This window comes from Pan troglodytes, chromosome 23, assembly GCF_028858775.2.
Source record: "Pan troglodytes isolate AG18354 chromosome 23, NHGRI_mPanTro3-v2.0_pri, whole genome shotgun sequence".
In the NCBI taxonomy this organism is placed as follows: domain Eukaryota; kingdom Metazoa; phylum Chordata; class Mammalia; order Primates; family Hominidae; genus Pan; species Pan troglodytes.
The window spans coordinates 40,634,407-40,656,572 of NC_086016.1; the positions used below are offsets into that span (position 1 = coordinate 40,634,407).

Genomic DNA, 22,166 nt, shown 5'->3' on the forward strand with positions numbered 1-22,166 from the left:
GTGGGGTGCTCCATGGGATCAGAGGGGCTTGTAGCTCATGTCAAAGAGAATGGAATTGGTTCTGTAGAAAAATAACTTAAGCAAGGCAGAGAACAAGCAGATTTGTATTTACCTGGTACCTCTCATGAAATATCCACCAAAAGCTATCCAGCCAGATGGCTCTTGGAGAAGGAGAAGAGAGAAACTTCTCTAATTCTCTACCTGAACAGAAATGCTTGGAAAAAAAAAGTCACATTATTATTGTTGTTGTTATTTTTTAAAAAATCCATCTGGAGTCAATGTATTTTAGAATGAACAGAAAAACCACCTAATCTGTTAGTGAGGCCCTACCCAGGTAATTTTACATACTCTCATTTAACCCCTATAATAGTCTTATATGGAATACATCATTATCTCGTAGATGAGGAAACCGAGGACCAAAGTGGCAAGTGGCTGAGCCAGGACTGGAACCCACAAATCTAGACTCTGGACAGCTGCTCCACACCAACTACCTCCAGCTCTCACCTCCTACACTCAGCCAACAGCAACTAATATCAACCAACGCAGTTAATGGGCAAACATAAACCACTGAACTATAAGATTCTGCTGAGTTAGCAGTAAGCATGTGGAATTCTAAAGTTAAAATGGAATTATCCGTGAGCTCAGAGCAGCAGAGATGTAGCTTCCGTTGTCATACAACTGGGTCTTCACCCTTGCCCTGGCTCCAAAGCTCCCACTACAATAATATAACATGTACCATTTAGTCAACGCTTCCTGTATCTGCCCCAGGGCTAGCACCTCCTCTCACTTTATTTTCCACAATCTATGTGGTAGGTAGTACAGTTATCCTACTGTATAGAAGAGGAAAGTAAGGACTGAAAGGTCAGCATTCTTGCCTGAGCTTACATGGGCCAGGAGGTTCCAAAGCAAGTAGCCTGGTCCCAGACTCACACACAGGTACCTCTCCTTTACCATCAGGAAGCTTGCCTCTTCTTTAACCATCACTCACACACAGGTGCCTCTCCTTTACCATCAGGAAGCGTGCCTCTTCTTTAACCATCACTCACACACAGGTGCCTCTCCTTTACCATCAGGAAGCGTGCCTCTTCTTTAACCATCACTCACACACAGGTACCTCTCCTTTACCATCAGGAAGCGTGCCTCTTCTTTAACCATCACTCACACACAGGTGCCTCTCCTTTACCATCAGGAAGCGTGCCTCTTCTTTAACCATCACTCACACACAGGTGCCTCTCCTTTACCATCAGGAAGCGTGCCTCTTCTTTAACCATCACTCACACACAGGTGCCTCTCCTTTACCATCAGGAAGCGTGCCTCTTCTTTAACCATCACTCACATACAGGTGCCTCTCCTTTACCATCAGGAAGCGTGCCTCTTCTTTACCATCCATCACTCACACACAGGTGCCTCTCCTTTACCATCAGGAAGCGTGCCTCTTCTTTACCAGCCATCACTCACACACAGGTGCCTCTTCTTTACCATCAGGAAGCGTGCCTCTTCTTTACCATCCATCACTCACACATAGATGCCTCTCCTTTACCATCAGCCATCTCTGGGATGCAGACAGAAAGACCTGGTGGCATTCCCCTGCAGCCTCCACACAGGTAAGATCAACATGCATGGATAAACGAGCCTCATCCACTCGTAAGGAGCTCTCTGAGCCCCGCTCTTTGCTTTGTCTTTCTCACCTTTCCTCGTGTTTCTTCAGCCTGGCAGTCTAGTGGAGTGATTAAGAGCACAGACTTGGGTGCCAGACTGCCTGGATTCAAATCCAGCTCTTTCACTTATTGGCTGTGTGACTTTGAGCAAAGTTACTGAACCCCTCTGTGCTCGATTTTTTCACAAAACACATGGAGACGGTCATGGTCCCCGCCTCAAGGACTGTTGTGGAGGTTCGATGAGTGGTTCCTATTAGGGCTTAGAACACTGCCAGGCATTCAGGAAACACTTGACAGGAGTATACTAGTTACTGATTGTTTATTCATTCACACTCCTCCCACCTTTCAAAAAGGATTTCATGTCAGCTCTTCAACAAATATTTATTGAGCACCTCCAGGTGCTCAAGATGATGCCATAGACTCCCTGCCCTCCAGGGTTTCACAGATAAAGAGACATTTACAACAGTGTGATAGGATCCCCGGGACAAGGCATCCCAGGGGGATGTGGAGCCCAGAGAGGGCATCTCATCTGCGCTTCAGGTCTCGGGACAGTGTTACAAGTAAAAATAACTGGATGGCCAGGCGCAGTGGCTCACGCCTGTAATCCCAACACTTTGGGAGGCCGAGGCAGGTGGATCACCTGAGGTCAGGAGTTCGAGACCAGTCTGGCCAACGTGGTGAAACCCTGTCTCTACTAAAAATACAAAAATTAGCCAGGTGTGGTGATGCGCATCTATAATCCCAGGCCCTTGAGAGGCTGAGGCAGGAGAATCGCTTGAACCTGGGAGGCGGAGGTTGCAGTGAGCCGAGATTGCACCACTCTACTCCAGCCTGGGTGATAGAGTGAGAGTCTTACTCAAAAAAACAAAACAAAACAAAAACTGGATGATGCAGCCATAAAAAAAGAATGATATCGTGTCCTTTGCAGCAACATGGATGGAGCTGGAGGCACTATCCTAAGTGATCTAACTCAGAAACAGAAAACCAAATACTGCATGTTCTCACTTATAAGTGGGAGCTAAACACTGGGTACGCGTGGACATAAAGATGGAAACAATAGACACGGGGGACTCTCAAAAGGGGGAGGATGATGAGGACGAGGGTTGAAAAGTAACTTGTCTGGTACAATGTTTGTTATTTGGGAAATGGGTTCACTAGAAGCCCAATCCTCACCAGTATGCAATATACTCATGTCACACACATGCACAGGTACCCTCGAGTCAAAAATAAAATACGATGTAAGAAAATAACTGCATGATGAAGGGAGAGCTGAGAGCTCCTCAGAGACGGGGAAAGCGTGTGCAGAGGCTATGGAAGCACTTGACACATGTGGGGTACTCCAAGGGGTTTCTGTGCAGTGGAAGCACTGGGTGCAGGTGGCGAAAGAGCAAGCAGGAGCCAGGCTATGAGGCGCCTGGTGCCGGGACTGGGAGCGGTTCTGAAACTGGACAGGGGGAGAAAAGGTACTGGTGCTGAGACATTTTCAACAGGGCAGAACACTGTGACATTGGTGTTCTAGAAAGATCCCTGGTGGCAGTGTACAAGATGCATTGGAGGGGATTAGAACTGCAAGGCAGACAGCAAGCTGGGCAGAAGACACAGTAACCCAGACAGGAAGTTGTGGTGCCTGAACTTGACAGTGGCCAGTGGGAAAGGGAGGAGATACGGGAAAGACGGTAGTTAAATCTTCCTAAGAGTGCGCAGAGGTAGAGATGAGGGTAAGGGAGGAGATTGGCTGATGCCCAGGTGGAAAGCTGTGTTTTCAACAAGACGGGGAGCCCTGGAGGAAAAGCAGAACGGATGGGTATGAGAGCCTGAGGGGCACTGAGGTTAGATAGAGGCAGAGGGATGGAGGGATATGGGAGTCGGCAGTGTAGTGAAGGCCTTGGAGGAAGTGACACAGTTCTGAAGTAGTGATTGGTCTCATGTGGGAATATGATTGCTATGGTCTGAATGTGTTCCCCAAAGTTCATGTATTAGAAACTTAATCCCCAGTGCAACAGTGTTGGAAGCTGGGGCCTAAGAAGAGGTGACTGGGTTAGAGGGCTCCACCCTCATGAATGGATTGATGTGGTTATCTGGAGGTGGGTCAGTTACAAAAGCAATTTCAGTCCTTTCGCCCCCTCTCTCTTCCATCTTCTACCATGGGATAACACAGCACGAAGGCCCTCACCAGATGTGGCCCCTTGATCTTGAACCTGCCAGCCTCCAGAACTGAAAGAAATAAATCTCTGTTCTTTATAAATTACCAGTCTCAGATATTCTGTGATAGCAGCACAAAGAGACTAAGACAATGACTAAGGTCCACCTGCCCCCTAGGGTTTGTGCAGAGAGAGAAGACAGAGAGTAGAAGGGAGGGGTCCCAAAGAACATGGGTGATAAAGAGGCCTGGGACACCAAGATAGTGCTGTTTGCATAGAGGGAGAATGACCCACCAAAACCAAAGGGGAAAGAACTTCAAAATGCAGGGAGTTGTCCTCTGGGTCAGTTCTACCAGAGGTCATCTAATAACAACAGAAACACAATCTTTAGATTCGATAAGGTGAAAGCTAATGATTGACTCGGGACACTTTCAGCAGTGGGTGAGGGTGGGAACCCAGGCTACAGCTGGATGAAGAGAATGGAGATGAGAACATGAAGCCAGCATGTGTGGACAGCTCCTCCAAGAAGTCCCAGGCGAGGGCTGGTGCGGAGCTGAGACGGCACTCCCAGATGGGGCAAGGTGGGAAAGGCTTTTGTCCTTGTGGAGCTCAGGGTTGCTGGCAGCCCCCAGACTCTCTAAAGCAGAGGCACAGCTGATGCCAAGAGTGAGGGGAGGTAACGGAGGAGAGGATTTGAGGAGGTGAGTGAAAGTTTGACATGGCCCCTAAGCAGAGTAGAAGAAGGTCCTTTCGAAGACGGGGCACAAATTTGCTTTGAGTTTCCTGGGAGCCAAAGAAAAGCGAGAAACAGTATCAGCTGTAAGGCTGAAAGCATTCCGGGAGTTGCACAGTTTTATTTGTAGTAAGTCTGAAGGAAAACGTTCCTCATAGGACCTCAAAAATGGGGCATTAAATAACATAGCAGTCTCTGTCCTTGGGGGCTTTCCACCCCACAAATGAATTGTGAACACTCAAGCTGTGCCCAGGCAGTCTGTCAAGGCAAACTGCGCAGGAACAGCGGGTCCAAGAAGCACAACTCCATGTGCTTCTTACAGACAATTTGAAAATAGAAGAAGTAAAAGGAAGAAAACAACTATAATCTTTTTTTTGTTTGTTTGAGATGGAGTCTCACTATATCCCCAGACTGGAGTGCAGTAGTGCCATCTTGGCTCACTGCAACCTCCGCCTCCCGGGTTCAAGCAATTCTCCTGCCTCAGCCTCCTGAGTAGCTGGGATTACAGGCGTGCGTCACCACGCCTGGCTAATTTTTGTATTTTTAGTAGAGACAGGGTTCCACCACATTGGCCAGGGTGGTCTTGATCTCCTGATCTCGTGATCCAACCACCTTGGCCTCCCAAAGTGCTGGGATTACAGGCATAAGCCACTGTGCCCGGCCTATCATCTTATAACCTTATAACTCAGAGACCAGTGGTAATATCTATGTATTTCATTTAAAATTTTCCCACGTGTGCACTTACATAGATTGAATTGTTGGCCAGGTGTGGTGGCTCACACCTGTGATCCCAGCACTTTGGGAGGCGGAGGCAGGTGGACCACTTGAGGTCAGGAGTTCAAGACCAGCTTGGCAAACATGGGGAAACCCTGTCTCTACTAAAAATACAAAAAATTAGCCAGGCATGGTGGCTGCATATCTGTAGTCCCAGCTACTCAGGAGGCTGAGACAGGAGAAGTGCTCGAACCCAGGAGGGGGAGGTTGCAGTGAGCTGAGACTGTGCAACAGCACTCCAGCCTGGGAGACACACCAAGACTCTGTCTCAAAAAAAAAAAAAAAAGATTGAATTGTAGAAGAGTTTTCCATACTGATACTTTTCATTCAACAACACAGCATGAAACATTAACATACACTCTTTATAAACATTCACTTTTATCATCACATTTTATCATGGCTACACAGTCCATGATACAGATGTCAAAAATGACCATGCTGTTCCTCTATTATTGACCATTAAACTGTTTCTAATAACACTAATCATACAAACTACCATTTTCTTAGAATTTATGACTTTTAGCACTGTGCTAGGCACCTTTACATGCATTATCTTATTTATTTCACAATAACACCTCAAGGTAGAGACTGATTTTATCTCCATTTTACAGGAGAAGAAATTAAAGCTCAAAGAGGCGCTTAACCACCCAGATGTACTACTTTCCACTTCCTTGCTATTGTAACGAACACTGTGGTGAGCATCTTTGTACACTGTCCTGTAGGGAACGTGATGCTCTGAACACCTGTCCCTCCTACTGCCTCTCCCGAGGAAAGCAGGAGCAAAGGGAATAGGTACCCAACACCTGGGCCACCGCTGCCAGGCCCAGAGACCAGCGCCCCTTCCACTGACTGACTGCAGGCCATGCCAGCAAACAGCACTGTCATTCTGGGCAGTGACTGGCCCAAACAGATCATCTCTCTTAGGAAGTCAGAATGTAAGAAACAGATGGGACCGACATAGCCCAGAGAGAAGGCAGCAGGAAGAAGCCATGAAGAAGAGAGGAGGGGGTCAGGCGCAGTGGCTCACACCTGTAATCCCAGCACTTTGGGAGGCTGAGGCGGGCGGATCACAAGGTCAGGAGATCGAGAACAGCCTGGCCAACATAGTGAAACCCCCGTCTCTAATAAAAATACAAATATTAGCTGGGTGTGGTGGCACATGCCTGTAATCTCAGGCAGGGGAATCGCCTGAATCAGGGAGTGGAGCTTGCAGTGAGCTGAGATCGCGCCACTGCACTCCGTCCAGCCTGGCGACAGAGCGAGACTCTGTCTCAAAAAAAAAAAAAAAAAAAAAAAAATTAGAGAGGAAGGAAGGGCATGGGGAGAAGGAGAGGGAGACAGAGATAGAGAGATGGGGTGTGGCTCAAAGCAGCAGTGAGAACTACAGGTAGAACAGACTGAGATGCTGGGTCTCAGGAATGGTGGGGTGACTGGTTAGGAGCTCAGGGGACAATGATCAGAGCTGCTTTGGGGACAACAGAGTTGTGTGATGATGAAGAGCCATGAGGCACAGCTGTACAGCGGCCGAGACCATCTCCTGGGCTTCCTCCCGTCTCCAAGACCTCCCTACAAGGATCTCCCATCTCCAGAGTTGCCAGTGTTTGTGTCACCTGAGCAAACAGGTTCCTCTGGGCCTTAGAATACTTCCTTGCTTTCTTCCCAAGGAACCCAGCATGCTCTAGTGCGCAGCTCTGCAAGGAAGCATACTCACCCCCAGAGGCGTGAGAAGAAAATATTCTAACTAATGTCTACGTAAGAAAGAAAAGCAATTGGCTGGGCATAGTGGCTCACACCTGTAATCCCAGCTCTCTGGGAGGCCGAGGATGGGGAGGGGAAGATGGCATGAGCCCTGGAGTTTGAGAATAGCCTGGGCAACCTAGCAAGACCTTGTCTCTACAAAAAATTTTTTTTAAAAACTAGCCAGTGTGGTGGTGCATGCTACTCAGGAGGTTGAGGTGGGAGGATCACCTGAGTCTGGGAGTTTGAGGCCGCAGTGAGCTATGATAGTGCCACCGCATTCCAGCCTGGGTACAGAGGGAGACCCTGTCTCAAAAAAGTAAGAAAGAAGAAAAAGAAGGAAAGAAAGAAAGAGAGAAAGAGAAAGAGAGAGAGAGAGAGAAAGAAGGAAAGAAAGAAAGAAAAAAGAAAGGAAGGAAGGAAGGAGGGAGGGAAGGAGGAAACTGAAAAGAAAAGAGAGATTAAGCATACTCATATGCATTGTAGGGACTGGCAACAGAATAAGTATATAATTTACAAACAGACACATTGCAATTAGGGTTTGTGATAAAAACTGCACACCAGTAGGATATGTGATCAAAACAGTCTGAAGACTGTTGCTCTGGTAGAAGGAATCTAGGTTTTGCAGTGAGGTTGGGCTAGGGTTCCTAGCTCAGCTCAGACACCTGCAAGCCTGTGGCCCTAGGTGAGTTCCTCAGTTTCTCCTGGGGTGTGAAAGGGTGACAGCTGCATTTGCCCCATGGGTTGGCAAACTCAGGGCAGGCACTGCTTTTTCCTCACCTTGCCACTAAGGCAGTCTCTCTCAGCCCGGACCACGTTGCCCACCATGTCACAGAAGTCCACGCCATTCGGAAGCTTGTTTGGCTTGGAGCTGTTAAAGTTGGAATACTGGTACAGCTCTGCCAGCAGATTTTTATCTGCTGTTTTCTGAAGCAAAAGAGCAGAATATGAAAATGGGGTTCACATTTTGACAGTGTGAAACAATAGGCTAGCTTCCCCTCTTTATTATGAAGACAATATAACAACCTTATAGAATGCTGAGAAAATGAGGGGTGTTTAGGATCCTAGAACCCCTTCCAAACTCCTATCTACATTATTTCTTTTCTTTTTTTTTTTTTGAGACAAAATTTCACTCTTGTTGTCCAGGCTGGAGTGCAATGGTATGATCTTGACTCACTGCAACCTCTGCCTCCTGGTTCAAGCAATTCTCCTGCCTCAGCCTCCTGAGTAGCTGGGATTACAGGCGCCCGCCACCATGCCCAGCTAATTTTTTGTATTTTTAGTAGAGACAGGGTTTCACCATGTTGGCCAGGCTGGTCTCGAACTCTTGACCTCAGGTGATCCACCTGCCTCAGCCTCCCAAAGTGCTATCTACATTATTTCTGTTTTCCCTTATATGATTTGAGGAAATGTACACAAACACAAATACGTAACTTCAATCATAATATGATTTATATATGATTCGTCTGGCTGACTTTGATCGTTCTAAGAAGTAAAATATATATGTGATTTTTATGTCCTGCTTTATCTACTTCATTTTAGATTTTCATGTAGTTATGTTGTCTTCAAAATTATCATTTAAGATGATATATCCTGTTAAGACGTGCTATAATTTAATTAACTACTCACTGATTACTTCCAATTACTACTAATATCACGAATAGCTTGGAGCATGTAGTTCCCCTCCCTTTGGGGTTTAGTGTGAATTTCTTAAAATGCTAATATTGGATATTACTATCTTTGTGGTTAATATATATCATTAAATGATTTTTAGGATAAAACTAAAACATGATGACTATAAATAATGTAAAAATATGGAAAATAGGAAACTAATTACCGCCACCCAAAGGTGCCCACTGAAACACCTGGATGGCCCAGCTGACTTCCTAACTGGGCTCTGGCCATGGTCAATGAAAGAACAGTTCATGATTCACAGCACTGACTCTGAGTTAGATGACTGCAGTCAGGTGGCAGCTCCGCCATGTGCTGGCTGTGCCACCTTTGCAGGACACTTAGCTCAGCCACCATCAATGGATTGTATGACAGTTCCAATGCAGACTCACATCCCCGTTAGGCCTTGTGCTGTTTTGGAATTTCCTAGGCTAAAAGGTGTTAAGAAGGATAAGAACAACATACTGTTTCAGATTCCCTAGCAGTTAAAGGTTTGGATACTTAAGACCTAGGCAGTGTAAAGAACAAGCTAAGGGCTGGGCACGGTGGCTCACGCCTGTAATCCCAGCACTTTGGGAGGCTAAGATGGACAGATTACTTGAGGTCAAGAGTTCGAGACCAGCCTAGCCAACATGGTAAAACCCCATCTCTACCAAAAATGCAAATTTAGCCAGGTGTGGTGGTGCATGTCTTAATCCCAGCTACTTGGGAGGCTAAGACAGGAGAATCACTTGAACCCTGGGGGCGGAGGTTGCAGTAAGCTGAGATCGTGCCACTGCACTCCAGCCTGGGTGACAGAGAGAGACCCCATCTCAAAAAAAAAAAAAAAAAGAAATAAAGAACAAGCCAAGGAGGATCTGAAATGGGGGGCTGTGCGGTGGGGCCAGATTGCTGCAGGGGAGGCAGTGGGGAGAGCCTGTCTCAAGTCAGAGGACTGAGCAGGAAGTGGGGCCTGCCATCAGTGAGCTGCATGACCCTGTGACAAGTCACCTTCTGCTCCTGAATCTCAGCTTCCTGAGGCATCCGCAGCAACTCTGCAGTGGCACAACTAGCATGGGGTGTGACTCAGAGCAGCTGCACAGGAGCCTGCAGTGTGGACAGCCCCTTGGAGCTGCATGGCACAGTGGCTCTGGATTAGACCTGAACATCTCTGAGCAGAGACACCTTCTAAGTTCTAAAAATAGACACATGACCTCCATCACCCTCCCTATTCTGAGGCTGGGGTCAGCTCTGCCGTTTTGAGGGTGTTATGAGAAATTCTAGATTCAGGAGCTCTGCGATTTTTCCTTCATAATCACTACCCAGGCACCAAGTATTCTCCTCCCCAGGAATAAAATCTTTATTTCATGCCTAGCAGAAGCCGGTCAGAAACAGACACAGCAGTAGATCCCTTACCCTTTTTATAACAGAAGATCTGGCATGTCTGAGTTCGGAGCCTTTGCAGGAATACTGAGATTTCCTTTGTCTCTTGACTGCAGAAAAATGGAGAAAGAGATAAATGAGTAACCACAGGGTCTGTCCACAGTGTGCGGTGCTTACAACTGTGCTTTTTCATTCCACCTAAGCTGCCAGAGGACACTCCTACTACTAGTCTCATAGGTCCCAACTGTGTTGCCGACTTATCTGATTAGACCACTTGATCCAGAGAAGCAGCAAGGAGGAGCAGACAGACTGTGACTTTAGGTAAGTTACTCCCCTCCCTCCAAGGCTGTTTCCTCATCTATAAATTATATTAAATGGTACCTACTTCCCAGGTGTTATAAAAATTTAACAAGGGGCCAGGCGCAGTGGCTCACATCTGTAATCCCAGCACTTTGGGAGGCTGAGGCAGGCGGATCACTTGAGGCCAGGAGTTCAAGAACAGCCTGGCCAACATGGTAAAACCCCATCTCTACTAAAATACAAAAATTAGCCGGGCATGGTGGCGAGCCCCTGTAATCCCAGCTACTCAGGAGGCTGAGGCAGGAGAATTGCTTGAACCCGGGAAGCGGAGGTTGCAGTGAGCCGAGATTACGCCACTGCACTCCAGCCTGGGAGACAGAGCGAGACTCCGTCTCCAAAAACAAAACAAAACAAAACAAAACAAAAAACCAAGGGAATGTGGATAAAAGCACCTGGCGCCACATGTAGGTGGTCTCTAAATGGTACTGCCCCTCCCTCCTTCCTTGCTCAATGTCAAGAAGTCAGATTTAAGGCTCCTTCAGAAGAAGACAGAAACATCCTCATCTGAAACTTGGGATTCCTACTCAGTTGCATTTTAGATACTAAAAAAACAAACCCCATGAAAAGAGCATCAAGGCTAAGGGAAAGGTTTTTGCCTTTGTCTTCTGGACTGCTGCGAGTTTTCTCTCTTAAAGCCTTCTTCTCCAACTCAAAACTCTCAAATGCCTTCAAAAACCAAGAAAAAGGGGGGCATTAGGGATTAATGCAAATCCTGGAGAAGGGTGGGGTCAGGGTCTGGGCGTTTTCTCTTGTTGGTGCACAAAAGACCTGGAGCAAAGTTTGTGGCCAGTGCCTTGTCTTTCTCCAGGTGGTAGGTCCTGGTGGCCTCAGTGTCACTGACATCATCCCCCAGAGTGTCCCCACTGTCTCACACTGCCCCTTCTTCTAGGAGTATGTGATTTAGAGCAGGAATTAGAAACTAAACAAGCTATTGTTTAATCTCTTTGTAAAAGGGGGATAATAATATCTATCTTCCAGGGTTCTTTTTTTTTTTTTTTTGAGACGGAGTCTCGCTCTGTTGCCCAGGCTGGAATGCAGTGGTGTGATCTTGGCTCACTGCAAGCTCCGCCTCCTGGGTTCACCCCATTCTCCTGCCTCAGCCTCCCGAGTAGCTGGGACTACAGGCGCCCGCCACCACGCCCGGCTAATTTTTTGTATTTTTAGTAGAGATGGGGTTTCACCGTGTTAGCAGGATGGTCTTGATCTCCTGACCTCCTGATCCGCCCACCTCGGCCTCCCAAAGTGCTGGGATTACAGGTGTGAGCCACCACGTCCAGCCTCTTCTAGGGTTCTTATAAGGGTCAAAAATAAAGTGTTTAATGTATTCTAAAACACTGGCAAAGAGGCTACCAGATAGGAGCTGTTCAATAAGGGGTATCTATTATCTACCCTTGACCTCTCAAGAGAGACTTCTCTTGATCTCTGACTCTTCCCCACCCCCATCCTCCTACTCCCCTGAAAAGGAAGAAAGAAAAATGAATGCTAGTGACCTAAGTTGCATTGATTGTCAACCAAAAGTCCAGCAATGAGCTTGGATAACAAAGTTAACAAACAAGTATGAGTCTGTGTTTTTGCCCTCAAGGGACTTACACTCTATTTGGAGAGCCAAATCAGCACTTGTGGAACAATTAAATGCTAAACTGCTGTGATTACGAATCAAAGTGAGGTCAACGTGGGCCAGAGCAGTCACAGAGGACTGTCCAGAAGAGGTGGACATGAGTGTTGGCGGCATCAGGCTCCTGAGCTTGATAAACTGGGAAATACCTCTCCAGGCCTCCCCCATCTTTCCCTTGCATCAGCACTCCCTGGTCTGCATGAGTGAAAGGTACTGGGCATGTGTGCAGGGGTGTGTGTATGTGTGTGTGCCAGTGGTGGGGGGGCGGTCACAGGGGTTAGTCTATGTATTAACATTGTTGCTCCAATTAAGTAAGCTGAAATTTAAGGCATGAGGAATGAATTGGATGGGTATGAGTCACTGTAGCAATATAGCAATATCTCTGATCTTTACCAATGTCATTATAGCAGACACTGTATGGCCTGGAAGGATGGATAAGATTTGCACAGAAAGAGGGGAGAAAGGATAGTTGAATGCTGAAAGAAGAGCAAGTTTTGGGGGGAAAGATGGTAAGACCAGCACTGGGCTGAGTTTACCTTTGAGATGACTTCAGGGCCTACAAGCAGGGCTGTTCTCCAGGAAGGCAACTCCCAAACCGGACCAATGACCGGCATTTTGGGGAAGTATTCAAATACACAGATTCCCGGGCCTTTGCATTAGAGATGCTTATTTCCTGGGTCTGCATTGGGTCCTGAATTTTTTATGCATTTATAGTGGCTCCTGAATAAAAAATTAGCCGGGTGTGGTGGCACGTGCCTATAATCCCACTACTTGGGAGGCTGAGGCAGGAGAATTGCTTGAACTTGGGAGGCGGAGGTTGCAGTGAGCTGAGATCGCACCTGGGCGACAAGAGTGAAACTCCGTCTCAAAAAAAAAAAAAAAAAAAAAAAGAAAGAAAAACCTGCAGGTGAATTTGCCTGCAGCTCACAGGATCTCTCAAAGAGTACATCTTCATCATTGTAATCCTCTGCCTCATAGCCACCATGGAGAAGCAGGTCTTTAGTAGCGACTTGTTGGTTGGTTGACATTTCTTTGCTGCTGTCATTTTCAAATCTATCTTCATATCTTAGAGCTCTTTAGATTTATGCCTCAGATTTCTTTAAGTGCAGTTAAAAATAAGAAACAAATACACGCCATTGCCAAAACTCAAAATAGCCAAAAAGACACTTACAGATGATTCACGCCTGTGTTCTTCCATCTTGTGGGAGCCTGCTACACAACAGCTACTTGCTTAACATTTAGCACTCCTGCCTCCCGAAAAGGTGTGTGTGTGTGTGTGTGTGTGTTTGATTGAGAATTATTGAAGGGTTTGTATTTTTTCCCAATAAAAATGTACCAAAATTAACCTTCAGACTCCTCATTTCAGGTCCACATGTAAGGATCTCATAAGTCACCATTCTGTCCCAATAATAAGTAAAGCTGAACAAACTGAAAAATCAACAACTCTTAGATCATTCAGAGAAGTGAGGTCACAGGGCAAACTACTGCCTGAAAACTGAACAGACAGGTAGGTAGATACAGAGAATGCCAACTGGCAGGAGAATAAACCCATGGGCAGAAACCTCCATGGGAACCAGTAGCAAAGCCAAAACTGTCATAAATGAATTCTGCAGGCTCAGTGTAGACACCCTGAGAGGTAAAAACTCCAGCCATCACAAAAGTGAACTCAAAATGAATCAAAATAAAATGTAAACATAAAACTATAAAACCCCTAGAAGACAAGAGGAGAACACCTAGGTGACCTTGGGTTTCGCCATGACTTTTTAGATATGACACAGAAGGTACAATCCATGAAGGAATTGGTAAGTTAGATTTCGTTAAAATTAAAAATTTCTGCTCTGTGAAAAGACACTGTCAAGAGAATGAAGTGACAAGTCACATACTAGGAGAAAATATTTGCAAAAAAATCCAACAAAAGGCTGTTACCCAAAATATTCAAAGAGGCTGGGCGTGGTGGCTCACGCCTGTAATCCCAGCACTTTGGGAGGCCAAGGTGAGCGGATCACTTGAGGTCGGGAGTTTGAGACCAGCCTGGCCAACATGGTGAAACCCCGTCTCTACTAAAAATACAAAAAGTAACTGGGCGTGGTGCCACATGTCTGTAATCCCAGCTATTAGGGAGGCTGAGGCAGGAGAATTGTTTGAACCCAGGAGGTGGAGGTTGCAGTGAGTCCAGATTGCACCACTGCACTCTAGCCTGGGTGACAGAGTGAGACTCCGTCTCAAAAAAACAAAAACAAGAACAAAAACAACCCAAAACCAAATATTAAAAGAAATCTTAAAACAATAAGAAAATAACCTGATTAACAAATGGGCTAAAGTTTGGGCATGGTGGCTCACGCCTGTAATCTCAGCACTTTGGGAGGCCGAGGCGGGTGGAACACCTGAGGTCAGGAGGTCAAGACCAGCCTAGCCAACATGGTGAAACCCAGTCTCTACTAAAAATACAAAAAATTAGACGGGAGTGGTGGTGGGTGCCTGTAATCCCAGCTACTCAGGAGGCTGAGGCAGGAGAATCACTTGGACCTGGGAGGTAGAGGTTGCAGTGAGCCAAGATCACGCCACTGCACTCCTGTCCGGGTGACAGAGCAAGATTCTGTCTCAAAAAAAAAAAAAAAAAAAAAAATAGTGGGGGGGGGGTGGTGGTACTAAAGATTGAACAGACACCTCAACAAAGAAGATCTACAGATTATAAATAAGCATATAAAAAGATGTATGTCACTGGGGAAATGAAAATTAAAACAACAATGGGATACCACCACACAGCAATTAGAATGACCAAAATCTAGAACACTGACAACACCAAATGCTGGTGAGGACGTGGAGCCGCAAGAACCCTCATTCACTGCGGGTGGGAAGGAGAAATGTTAATACCACCTTGGAAGAGAGTTTGCCGGTTTCTTACAAAACTAAACTAAACTCTCACCATAGGATCTAGCAATTGTGCTCCCTGGTATTTACTTACATGAAGTGAAAACTTATGCCCACACAAAGACCTGGACATGGATGCTTACAGCAGTTTTATCTGTAATTGCCAAAACTTGGAGGCAACCAAGATGTCCCTGAGTAGTGGACAAATAAACCATGGTACGTTCAGACAATGGAATATTTGGCACTAAAAAGAAATGAACTATCAAGCCATGAAAAGATGGGTTGTTCCCAGAGGGAACTGGCCAGGCACAGTGGCTCACGCCTGTAATCCCAGCACTTTGGGAGGCCGAGGCAGGCGGATCACGAGGTCAGGAGATCGAGACCACCCTGGCTAACACGGTGAAACCCCGTCTCTACTAAAAATACAAAAAATTAGCCTGGCGTGGTGGCGGGCGCCTGTAGTTCCAGCTATTGGGAGGCTGAGGCAGGAGAATGGCGTGAACCCGGGAGGCAGAGCTTGCAGTGAGCCAAGATCACGCCACTGCACTCCAGCCTGGACGAGAGTGCGAGACTCCATCTCAAAAAAAAAAAAAAGATGTGGAGGAAACTAAAAAGCATAATAAGTGAAAGAAGCCAACGTAAAAAGGCTACGTACTATATGATTCCAACTATATGGCATTATGGGAAAGGTAAAACTATGGAGAGAGTAAAAACAACAGTGGTTCCCAGGGGTTAGGGAGTAAAAAGAGATGAACAGGTGGAGTACAGAGGATTTTTAGGACAGTGAAACTATTCTGTATGACACTACAATGGTAGATACATGTCATTATGTATTTGTCCAAATTCGTAGAATGTACAACACCAAGAATAAATCCTATTGTAAACTCTGAATGTCGAGTGATGATGATGTAACAATGTAGGTCCGTTAATTCTAACTAATGTGCCACTATCTTATGGAATGTAAACAGTGGGGGAGGTTGTGCATGTGCAGAAGCAGAGGGTGTATGAAAAAATTGTACTCTGCTCGATTTCGCTGTGAACTTATAATTGCTCTAAAAAATAAAGTTTAGGCCAGGCGCGGTGGCTCACGCCTGTAATCCCAGCACTTTGAGAGGCTGAGGTGGGTGGATCACTTGAGGTGGGGAGTTCGAGACCAGCCTGACCAACATGGTGGAACCCTTTCTCTACCAAAAATACAAAAAATTAGCCAGGCATGGTGGCACACGGCTGTAGTCCCAGCTACTCGGGAGGCTGAGGCAGGAAAATCACTTGAAAGGGAGGCGGAGGTTGCAGTGAGCCGACATCGCACCACTGCACTCCAGCCTGGCAACAGAGCAAGTCTCCGTCTCAAAAATAAATAAAGTTTATTGGCCGGGCGCGGTGGCTCACGCCTGTAATCCTAGCACTTTGGGAGGCCAAGGCGGGCAGATCACGAGGTCACGAGAGCGAGACCATCCTGGCCAACATGGTGAAACCCCGTCTCTACTAAAAAATACAAAAATTAGCTGGGCATGGTGGCACGCACCTGTAGTCCCAGCTGCTCGGGAGGCTGAGGCAGGAGAATCGCTTGAACCCAAGAGATAGAGGTTGCAGTGAACTGAGATTGTGCCACTGCACTCCAGCCTGGCAACAAAGCGAGACTCCGTCTCAAAAAAAAATAAAAAATAAATGTTTATTAATTTTTTAAAAAATTAACTTTGAATACTCAATTGTGTAAACATGTTTTCAAATAAATGGAGAGGCCCCAGGGCACTGTGACACCTTGATGATCCCCAGGGCCCTTCCCTGTCAGAAGCTTTGTCTCAGCTCCAGCACAGGTAACTCACCAGGCTGTTGGCCGACGGCTCGGTACGCAGATTTATGTCAGCAATCTTTTGGTTCACCTGGTGCATGGAGCCAATAAGGCATGCTGGGAGGTTAGTCTGCTAAGGAAACTCAGGGTGATGATTACACACACAACAGGATGGGGCTTGTCTGGTGAAAAGGGCAGCCCCTGTCTACACAGCCTCTCTCCTTAATTATTTTCTTTGCATTCACAGTTTTCACATTTCTTTCTTCCTTTTTTCTGAGACAGGGCCACGCTCTGTTGCCCATGCTGGAGTGCAGTGATGCAATCATGGGTCACTGCAGCAGACCTCCCGGGTTCAATCGATCCTCCCACCTCAGCCTCCCAAGTAGCTGGGACTACTCGCGCACACCACCACCCCTGGCCTATTTTTAAAATTTCTTGTAGAGATGCAGTTTTGCCATGTTTCCCAGGCTGATCTCAAACTCCTGGGCTCAAGTGATCCACTCACCTCAGCCTCCCAAAGTGCTCAGATCACAGGTATGAGCCACCGCACCTAGCCCATATTTCTTTATCTTGTTTTAAATGAGATACTTTGCAAATTATAAATGAGAGTTGACCATATTATAGACACCTTGGAACATATAAAAAGTGAAAAAGAGCCATCCATAATGCCACCACCCTAACAACTCTGTTAGGACTTGGGAATTTTCCTTCCAGTATTTCTTACATACATATTTTTGTCTGTATTTACAGTCTGAGTGTACGCCTGTTTTACTACTCTGATTTCTCTTCCAGTCATTATTATTATTATTATTATTTTTTGAGATGGAGTCTCACTCGCCCGGCCACTCTTCCATTCATTATTATGAGCATTTTTCCCTTTGGCTAAAGGAGCTTCATGATAATCATTTTAAATGACATTATACTAATCCATGTAGAAGATACACCTTAATATACTTAACTGTTCCTTGGATATTGAAATTTTAAGTTATTTATACTTTTTGGCAATTATAAATAATGCTGGCTGGGCACGGTGGCTCACTCCTGTAATCCCAGCACTTTGGGAGGCTGAGGCGGGCAGATCACGATGTTAGGAGTTTGAGACCAGCCTGGCCAGCATAGTGAAACCCCGTCTCTACTAAAAATACAAAAAAATTAGCTGGGCGTGGTGGCGGGTGCCTGTAATCCCAGCTACTTGGGAGGCTCAGGCAGGAGAATCGCTTGAACCAGGAGGTGGAAGTTGCAGTGAGCCAAGATCGTGCCACGGCACTCCAGCCCGTGCGATGGTGCGAGACTCCATCTCAAAAATAAATAAAATAAAATAAAACAAAACAAAACAATGCTGTGTGCCAGGCACGGTGGCTCACGCCTGTAATCTCAGCACTTTGGGAGGCTGAGGCAGGTGGATCACTTGAGGTCAGGAGTTCGAGACCAGCCTGGCCAACATGGTGAAATCCCGTCTCTACTAAAAATACAAAAATTAGCAGCGCATGGTGGCAGACGCCTATAGTCCCAGCTACTCGAGTGCTGAGGCAGGAGAATCTCTTGAACCCAGGAGGCGGACGTTGCAGTGAGCTGAGATTGTGCCACTGCACTCCAGCCTGAGTGACAAAAAAAAAAAAAAAAAAAAAAAGAAACAACAAAAAAAAGAAAAATAAATAAATAATGCTGTGATGCATGTGTGATGTCCCATAGAGAGCTGTTTCCGTATTTTAGAGTATTTCTTTATGAGAGATTTTCAGGGGACAGATGACGGCGTCAAAGGGTATCTCAACCTTGTTTATCACTTAAAATCTGTTCAGTTCTATGGCCCCTCTTCCTACCCTCTCAGCTTTTATATTTCTTTCTGTCTTAGCCTCAATTGATCTAGGATATATCCTTTGTAAAACCCCCATAATCCTATCACCCCTCACTCCCTTCACATAAAGCAAGGTTCACTCTTACTTTCATTACCCTCAAGTGTTCTTACAAATTGGAGGATACTTGAAAAAGGAAGATACCAAGAAGGGACATGACAAATCACAGCAGGTAAAATGGACTTGTTAGGTGTGGGATTAAGAAGAAAGAGGGGACATTAGAAAGCAGCCCTGCAAAGTGAGACCCTGAAACAAATTCTGATGGGATCACACTTTGCCTCATCTTAAGAAGGGCTTCTGAGAGGCAAGGAAGGGGCAGAGTGGTACATGCAGCTGGGCTGGCAGGATGGCTTGAAGGTAAATGAGCTCCACAGGAGATGGAAAGACCTGGGGTTATTTATAGTCCGAGAGGGTTATTTGCTGGACAAGTAAGGTCCTCCAGAGATGGAGTTCTGTGACCCTGGAATACAACTCAGGGTCAGAAGTGAGATGAGGATGAACGAAGACAGGGCCAGGGCAGTAAGATGCTGGTAGAGCCTGGATGATGCCAGAAGGAGCAGATTTGGGGCCAGGGAGAAGGGCTGGCAGGTGAGAAGAGGCAAGGTCAACTTGATTAAAAAAAAAAAAAAAAGGCTGGGTGCAGTGGCTCATGCCTGTAATCCCAAGCACTTTGGGAGGCTGAGGCAGGCGGATCACCTGAGGTCAGGAGTTCGAGACCAACCTGACCAACATGGAGAAACCCTGTCTCTTCTAAAAATACAAAATTAGCCAGACGTGGTGGCACATGCCTGTAATCCCAGCTACCTGGGAGGCTGAGGCAGGAGAACTGCTTGAACCTGGGAGGTGGAGGTTGCAGTGAGCCGAGATCGTGCCACTGCACTCCAGCCCGGGCGACAGAGTGAGACTCTGTCTCAGAAACAAACAAGAAAACCCAAACAAACAAACAAAATATTTAAAGAACTCTTAAAAACTCGACAGTAAGAAAATACACAATCTGATTTAAAAATGGGCTAAAGGTTGGGTGCGGTGGCTCACGCCTGTAATCCCAGCACTTTGGGAGGCTGAGGTGGGTGGACCACCTGAGGTCAGGAGGTCGAGACCAGCCTGACAAACATGGTGAAACCCCGTCTCTACTAAAAATACAAAAATTAGCCAGACGTGGTGGTGGGTGCCTGTAATCTCGGCTACTTGGGGGCTGAGGCAGAAGAATCCCTTGAACCTGGGAGGCACAGGTTGCAGTGAGCAGAGTCTACGCCACTGCACTCCAGCCTGAGCAACAGAGTGAGACTCTGTCTCAAAAAAAAAAAAAGAAAAAGCTGGGTTTCATGCTCATCTGTCTGAGGGTGGACGGTTGCACCACAACTTCTTAGTTGCTATCAATAACATCTATAATTCTTTGGGAGATAGAAGGGAAAGAAAGCAACCACTTTTTAAAATTAGCTTTTAAAATCTTCCCCATTCTTTCAACAAATACTTCCAGAGCTTCTTCCTTTGGGGCTCTTTCTGATTATGTTAGTAAAAAATACTGGAGTCAAGCAGTCCTTCACAGTCTCAAATTCTTTTAGAGGATAGGTAGAGTTTAAGTAATTGAAAAAATGTATCTGGCCAGATGCGGTGTCTCATGCCTGTAATCCCAGCACTTTGGGAGGTCAAGGCGGGCGGATCACCTGAGGTCAGGAGTTCAAGACCAGCCTGGCCAACATGGTGAAACCCCATCTCTACTAAAAATACAAAAAATTAGCTGGACATGGTGACAGGCGCCTGTAATCCCAGCTACTCGGGAGGCTGAGGCAGGAGAATCACTTGCTTGGGAAGTGGAGGTTGCAGTTAACTAAGACTGCACCACCGCACTCCAGCCTGGGCAACAGAGTGAGACTCTGTCTCAATATGGCTGGGCGAAGTGGCTCATGACTGTAATCCCAGCACTTAGGGAGGCCGAGGCAGGTGGATCACTTGAGGTCCGGGGTTCAAGACCAGCCTGGCCAACATGGTGAAACCCCATCTCTACTAAAAATATAAAATATTAGCCAGGTGTGGTGGCAGGCACCTGTAATTTCAGCTACTCAGGAGGCTGAGGCAGGAGAACTGCTTGAACCTGGGAGGTAGAGATTGCAGTGAGCTGGGACTGTGCCACTGCACTCCAGACTGGGTAACAGTGTGAAACTCCATCTCAAAAAAAAAAAAAAAAAAAGAAAAAAAAGAAAAGAAAAAATGAATGTATAAGGGACAAGCTAATAAGTAATGTGCATTATAGACCTGAGCACTGATTAGATCTCTGTGGCATGACTCAAGTTAGGTGTATTTGGTCTGATTGTAGGTGACACCACCAGAAGGATACAGGGTGGACTGTTCTCTAACTCCTTCCTCACAGTCTTCACCATTGTATTCCGTGCGACAAGCGAGACAGCCAGGTGCTCATCCACTGGTATCACAGGTAGGGTGGTGAGGTTGATGACCTCCATCTTCCTGAAGTGATTCATTGTCCAATTTCTTGTAAATGGACAAACAAAAAGCTTCCACTTTTAAGAGCCTCTCATTTCCCACTCCAATCTTGTCCTTTGTTTAATCAGCCTCCTGGAAATCATAAACAGCATAGAGCCAGCTCAGAAAACACAAGAAGAAAAGCCCAACCACGTTCCCCAGCTACACAGGGTTGATGGCAAAGCACATGTCCCATGCCTGCATGGGGAATGAAAGGGTTCCGTCTGAGAAGCCTATTCTTAAATGAGGATTTCAAGATATATGGACTTGTTCTTCCAATGTCTGATGCCTGACTCTCCCTCTGCCCCTCCCCCATGATGAAAATTGTTCTAGTTTTAAAAATAAGGAAACTAGAATGTGGAAAAGGCCAGGGCTCCAGACTACTCCAGACCACTCAGCAAGTCAGTTCCCAAACGAGAAATGAAATCAGATCTCTTTGTTTCTCCGAGTCCCAACTCTAAAAGAGATTTGGATTAGGTGACCCTAAGGCTCTCTCCAGCTTTCCGATGCTGTGATTCTAGAATACAGGGTCCATCTCCTCAGCGCGAGGCTCCTGATCAACCTGAAGCTTTCTGCTCCCTCTCAGAAAACTGGCCCCAACTCTACTCTTCCTCCTTGGCTCTGGAACACTCTGGTCTAACAGCTCTCCTGGGTCCTTGCTTGTTGGCCAGGAGCCCATTACTTCCATCTGTGGGCCCTGTATGTCCAGAGTCTAGTGTGATAGGCCTCGTTATAATACAGCAAAAGACTTAGATCCTGCCCTCTAGAAGCTCATACATAACGGAAAGACAGAGAAAACGTTGAGTTTGGTGGGAACATGAACTCAAATGCCCTTTCACCATACTCTCCTTCCCTCTCCTCCGGTTCAGGCCTTTGCTCCATCTTCTCCACAGACATGCATCTTACACGCCAGACCCGCAGAACTTCTTCCTGCTCCCTGACCACACAATGCTCTTCCTACCTCTATGCCTTTCCAGATGTGGTTCCCTCTGTTGGACTACGCCCAGGTGACACATCTGTGGAAACCTTCTCAAATAATTCCAAGCCATTAGCACCATGCCTCCTCTGCAAAGCCCAAGGTTCTGCATTCATCTATCACAGGACTCACAATAGTGAAC

General features: G+C 46.4%; 1 protein-coding gene across 5 annotated transcripts in view; it reads right to left on the bottom strand.

Moving 5' to 3' along the window:
• The window catches only part of FAM227A (family with sequence similarity 227 member A), a 70,168-nt gene that overhangs the window by 42,484 nt on the left and 5,518 nt on the right, over window positions 1-22,166 (bottom strand). For 4 of the 5 annotated variants that reach the window (XM_009438328.4, XM_009438326.4, XM_009438327.4 and 1 more), the window contains 6 exon segments: window positions 20,906-21,141; window positions 16,749-16,831; window positions 11,033-11,102; window positions 10,110-10,186; window positions 7,824-7,970; window positions 113-214 (listed from right to left, as the gene is read on the bottom strand). In XM_009438328.4, coding sequence (XP_009436603.1) covers window positions 113-214; window positions 7,824-7,970; window positions 10,110-10,186; window positions 11,033-11,102; window positions 16,749-16,831; window positions 20,906-21,047 — 621 coding nt within the window. In that variant the 5' untranslated portion in view covers window positions 21,048-21,141. 5 annotated transcript variants of the gene reach the window in all.